Raw genomic sequence first — 5,210 nt, 5'->3', positions numbered from 1 at the left:
ATGTTGTAGTAGGTAAGATTTTATAGCACCTTTATAGCGCTTTTTGGAAGAAAAAAAAATTTTATAGCAGTCATAGGTGGTATCTTAAAAGTGCTTTTTTTTAAAAAAATATTGTCGTAGATATTTAATTACGCTTTTTTAAAACGCATAGTCGTAGGTATTTAATAGAGCTTTTATAGCGCTTTATTAAGAAAAATATTGTCGTAGGTGTTATTAAATGGAGTATTAATAGCGATTCTCGAAGAAAATCACTATTAGAATTTGTAGGAATCTAAATCAATGTGAAACTAAATAAATTAGTGATTGAATAAATACTTACTGACTATATATGCATACAACTTAATTCAAGAAAATAAGTTATATTACAAGAACCAAATAGTCAACCCTAATGATGAGGAAATATGTTATAACAAAACTATTACACGAACAACATTTACTAAGAACCAAGTTAGACTATAATAAATATAGTAAAGACTAAAATGACCTAAAATCTTAATCTTATGCACTTATTGGACGAGCTACATTGCCTAAAAAACAAATTGGATTAGAATAAATCTATTAATGACAAAAATTACCTAAAATCTTATTCCATTGAAACTCGCGCACTTATTAGATGAACTAGTTTGACTAAGAAACAAAATGGACTAGCAAAAACGTATTAAAGACCAAAAGGACCCAAAATCTTATTCCATTGAAACTTATGCACTTATTGGACGAATTATAATGGCTAACAATCAAAATGGATTAGCATAAACCTATTAAACACCAAAACGACATAAAATCTTAATGCATTGAAACTAATACACTTATTATACTAACTACATAAACTAAGAACCAAGATGGACTAAAATGAACATAATAAAAACCAAAATGACATAAAATCTTAATTTTTCGAAACTAATGCACTTATTAGACCATCTACATTGACTATAAACCTAAATGGACTAGAATAAACCTAGTAAAGAATAAAATGACAATATATTGAGACTTATGCATTTAACGGACGAACTACATTGCCTAATAACTAAAATGGACTAGAATAAACCTATTAAAAATCAAAATGACCCAAAATCTTAATTTATTGAAACTAGTGTATTTATTAGACGAACTACATTAACTAAGAACCAAAATGGACTAGAAAAAAACTAGTAACCACCAAAATTTTAATCCATTGAGACTTATGCACTTATTGGACGAACTACACTAACTAAGAACAAAAATGAACTAGAATAAACCTAGTAAAGACTATTGATTGGTTTATGTGTTAGTGATTTAAGAAATCCTAGAATTATGGGATTTGAATTCTCGTGAAAGGTGTGAATCTTGCCCTGAAGGTAAATACACGTGTTTGGATGTTTATCACCCTTGCCAATGTGTTTTGTCTCTGATGGTTGCATCAATTCCCGCCTGTAATTGCTCGTTATTAAAATTTTAAGTGTTTCTGCCTCCTGTTGTCCTCTTAATGTTGGCTCTGGTGGTTCTCGTTCTAAAAATTCAAAGTGTTTCTACCTCTGGTGATTCTCTTTCGGTTGCCTTTGGTGGTTGTCGTTACAAAAATGCTAAGTATTTATGCCTCTGGTGATTCTCTCCATGTTGCCTCTGGTGGTTTTCGTTACAAAAATACTAATTGTTTAAGCCTCTAGTGGTTCTCTTCATGTTGCCTCTGGTGGTTCTCGTTCTAAAAATTCTAAGTGTTTCTACCTCTGGTGATTCTCTTCATGTTGTGGTTCTCGTTCTAAAAATTCTAAGTGTTTCTACCTCTGGTGATTCTCTTCATGTTGCCTGTAATTGTTCGTTTTTAAATTTCTAAGTGTTTATGCCTCTGGAAAAATATCTCATTCCTTTCTTCCTCCGACATTGCTTCTTCCTCATACGTGGATTCTTCTTCTCTTCTTCCTCTGACATTGCTTATTCTTCTCTTCTTCCTCTAATGATGATTCTTCTTCTCTTCTTCCTCTAACGTTGCTTCTTCTTTTCTTCCTCTAACTCTGATCACTGTTCTTATTACTCTAAGTATGATCATTGTTCACATTCCTCAGACTCTGATAACTGTTCACATTCCTTTGACTCTGATCACTGTTCAACACCCTCTAGATGCGTACCCTCTGTTACATCCTCTTGACGCGTATCCTCTGACTGAGAGCTATGATGCCTTTGGCTAAGTTGCCTCTAGTCCAACTTTGATTAAGGACTTAGAATTTAACTGCCACTTGATTTTCAATATGTTGTTGAGTTATTCATTACACCAATAATAGGCTTTAACAAAGAGCCTTTTCAGTCAAAAGGTTTCATCACAAGTCTTATGAAAAACTCTAATAGATGAATTGATAACGAGTTGTATTCATGAAATGCTTATTGATTGTAGATACTTAGAGGATATGGGCTATAAAAATAACACTTGATACATATTAAAATTGCTTTCTATTCATTATTAACATGGTTAATCTGCTGGTTTATCTGTTACAATCTGAGTAGGAAAGTTGTGGTATTCAGGAAACATTCCTTAAAACTTTTAAGAAAATAAAGACTTTGACATGTACAGTGCATGACTAGTCACATTGTTTACAATGATCCTCCAAGCACCATTTGCCTGTCCACATGCTGCAATCTAGAGCTTGCCTTCCTATACAAAACCCCTAATCTATGCATTCTTACACCAAAAGAGGAATGGATTTCATGTGCCATTTCTTCCAGATGATGCAACAGAGGTGCCTCTTCATAATATAGCTTTTCAGCAGACCAGTGAAATGAATGCCTCATCGGGGCTTGCTCTTCATCCTTTTGTATGACACTGCTAATATTTCCAACACCTGTAGCATGTATTGTGGAGCCTACTTCCTTTTCTTTGAGTATTTTGGCCAACTTATTGATTCTTGCTTGAGCCTAATCCTCACCACCACTACAAAAGACCAAAAATTTGTGTGTCAAGAAGATGTTCTCGTCCATAGTTCAAGAAAGAAAACAATAGTCAATATGGTACTTAATTTATAGATGAAAACTAATAATTTTATGAGCATGGCTCTCTCTTCCACCCTCGTAAGACTTTACAAGACTCATTAGAGGTTCAACTAGTCATTCTATTATTGAGCAAATAAAACGAAGTCATATGTATTATTGATTGCCACACACACAATGGTCCAATAGGGTGTATATTACTACTTGTAGTTCATGCCTAGCATTGCATTAGCATTTCTTAGTTAACTAGAAATATGGCATAGTATGCAATATAAAAGTCAGCATGCCTAAGTACAAGCATAACTTACATGCAATATATTATTCATATGATTGAAAATATTACAAAAATGAAAACTATCCTACTCATTTTCAAAATAAAAGGAATCTAAGTATTAATATACCTTATTTGAGTTAGAAATCATATAAAATTGAGACCTGAATTTAGTGTCATATATTCGGTCATTTAGCAATAGTATGTGAGGTTTTACTTGCGCTCCAGCAACCAAGAACTAGATTGGTGGCGAAGAAATTGGAGCGTGAGAAACAAGCCACCAGAACTAGATTGAGAAACAATATAGGTGAAATAAAGTCATAGCGTTGATCGTATTCAGTATGCTTTCCACTTGAGGAATCTTTCCATTTTGTTGCTGCGAATACAAATTAATGGATTATAAGAATGATAACTTCAATACACAGTTATCATATATAATTTCAGCCACTAACCTAATCCAAGGTCAACAAGAAATAACTTATTCTCCTGTGCTGGGCTGGGCTGACCTAGTAAAAATAACTATAATGAACAAAAGGAACAACAAAATTGTTTAGGACAAATAGAACTAAAACTAAAACCAAAACTAAATAAACATCATAAATTTTGCTAAGCAGGAAGAAATTGACGAAATAACTTACCCTTTTGCGTGCAACTTCTCTAGTATTGATAAGGACTCAACAGCTATACACGAGACCATTTCAGGAAGGAGACATCCTAAACATTTATTAATGTAAAAGCAAAGCAGTAAGTCAAATAAAAAACAAGAAAAACAGTTACTGTAACAATTCTACCATAATCCACTCAGATATTCAAAGTATCCACGAGGGAGGGTGTGTAAAAAGCATACAGTTAACCAATTAACAATAGTTCTCCACAAAAGCAGTTTTGTATATTAAAAGTGGAAATTGGGATATTTAGAAGCTAAAGAACTATGTCAAGAAAATATATAGTAAAACAGAACATATAAACTATTTGTCGCTCATATGTTGCTTTTAATTTCTTTGTTGAAGAAAATAATATTAAAACCGTTCAACTTGTGTTAATACCGGTATCAATTAGGAACAAATAGCGTAATTGAAACTGAATGGTGGATTAGGATCAATGAACCCTAATCTCTTTGTATTATTGATTGAATAGAAGAATTACAAAGAATTGTAGAGAAAGAAGGAAAACAGATAGATGGGAAAGGAAACAGATAGATGGGAAAGAAAACAGAAATCTCTAACTGATTCCCAGAATCAGTTACTCCTACTCCACTGTTTTCCAAAATTCCCCCCATTCCTCTCTTTCCGTCCTTCTTAGCTCTATCAATACTCCCCCCCAAAAGAATGACCTTGTCCTCAAGGGGAAACCGAGGAAAAGAGTGCTGCAATTGTGTAGCAAGTTCCCACGAATTATCACATGCTGGTAACTGATCCCACTGGAGCAAGACCTCCAAATTCCCATCCTTATCCTCCCTATATTGCAAAATATCAGTTGGCTCCACTTGTAATTCAAATTCCTCAGAAAGCATTGGTGGTAATGCCGGCTGTTGGTGACCCTGCTTCAAAGCTTTCTTTAGCAAAGATACATGGAAAACTGGATGAACTCTAGCAGATTCTGGAAGTTCTAAGCGATATGCAACTGGACCAATCCTCTCAAGGATTTGATAAGGACCATAGAATTTAGCAGAGAGTTTCGCGATAGGTCTACGAGCCAACGACTTCAGCTTATAAGGCTGAAGTTTTAAAAATACCCAATCCCCTACTTCATATTCAACTTGTCTTCTATGTTTGTTGGCCTGTGTTTTCATAACATCTTGAGCTTTCAACAAATTCTGTTGTAACTCTAGTAAAATCAAATCCCGTGACATCAACAGCTGGTTAACTGCGTCTACCTTAGAAGTAAAAGTACACCCTTTAATCATTGTCGGGGGATCCCTTCCATACAAAGCCTTGAAAGGGGTCATTCCAGCTGAAATGTTGTAGGTGGTGTTAAACCAAAA

At 34.1% G+C, this 5,210-nt stretch overlaps 1 protein-coding gene across 7 annotated transcripts in view; it reads right to left on the bottom strand.

The window, feature by feature from the left end:
- Positions 1-2,406: 2,406 nt before the first annotated feature.
- Positions 2,407-5,210, bottom strand: part of LOC105851738 (casein kinase 1-like protein HD16) — an 8,543-nt gene continuing 5,739 nt past the window's right edge. For 5 of the 7 annotated variants that reach the window (XR_012162468.1, XR_012162469.1, XR_012162470.1 and 2 more), the window contains 4 exons: positions 3,865-3,940; positions 3,679-3,745; positions 3,357-3,602; positions 2,407-2,899 (listed from right to left, as the gene is read on the bottom strand). Coding sequence is in view for 3 of the 7 variants with exons in the window: in XM_073366729.1 (XP_073222830.1) it covers positions 3,733-3,745; positions 3,865-3,940 (89 nt within the window). In the remaining 4 variants the exon portion in view is untranslated. The remainder of the gene's footprint in view (positions 2,900-3,356; positions 3,603-3,678; positions 3,746-3,864; positions 3,941-5,210) is intronic. The other 2 variants (XM_073366727.1, XM_073366728.1) reach the window with 2 other exon arrangements.

The sequence above is a fragment of the Cicer arietinum genome, chromosome 3 (genome assembly GCF_000331145.2).
Source record: "Cicer arietinum cultivar CDC Frontier isolate Library 1 chromosome 3, Cicar.CDCFrontier_v2.0, whole genome shotgun sequence".
Taxonomy (NCBI): domain Eukaryota; kingdom Viridiplantae; phylum Streptophyta; class Magnoliopsida; order Fabales; family Fabaceae; genus Cicer; species Cicer arietinum.
This window is presented reverse-complemented; position numbering and strand designations above follow the sequence as displayed.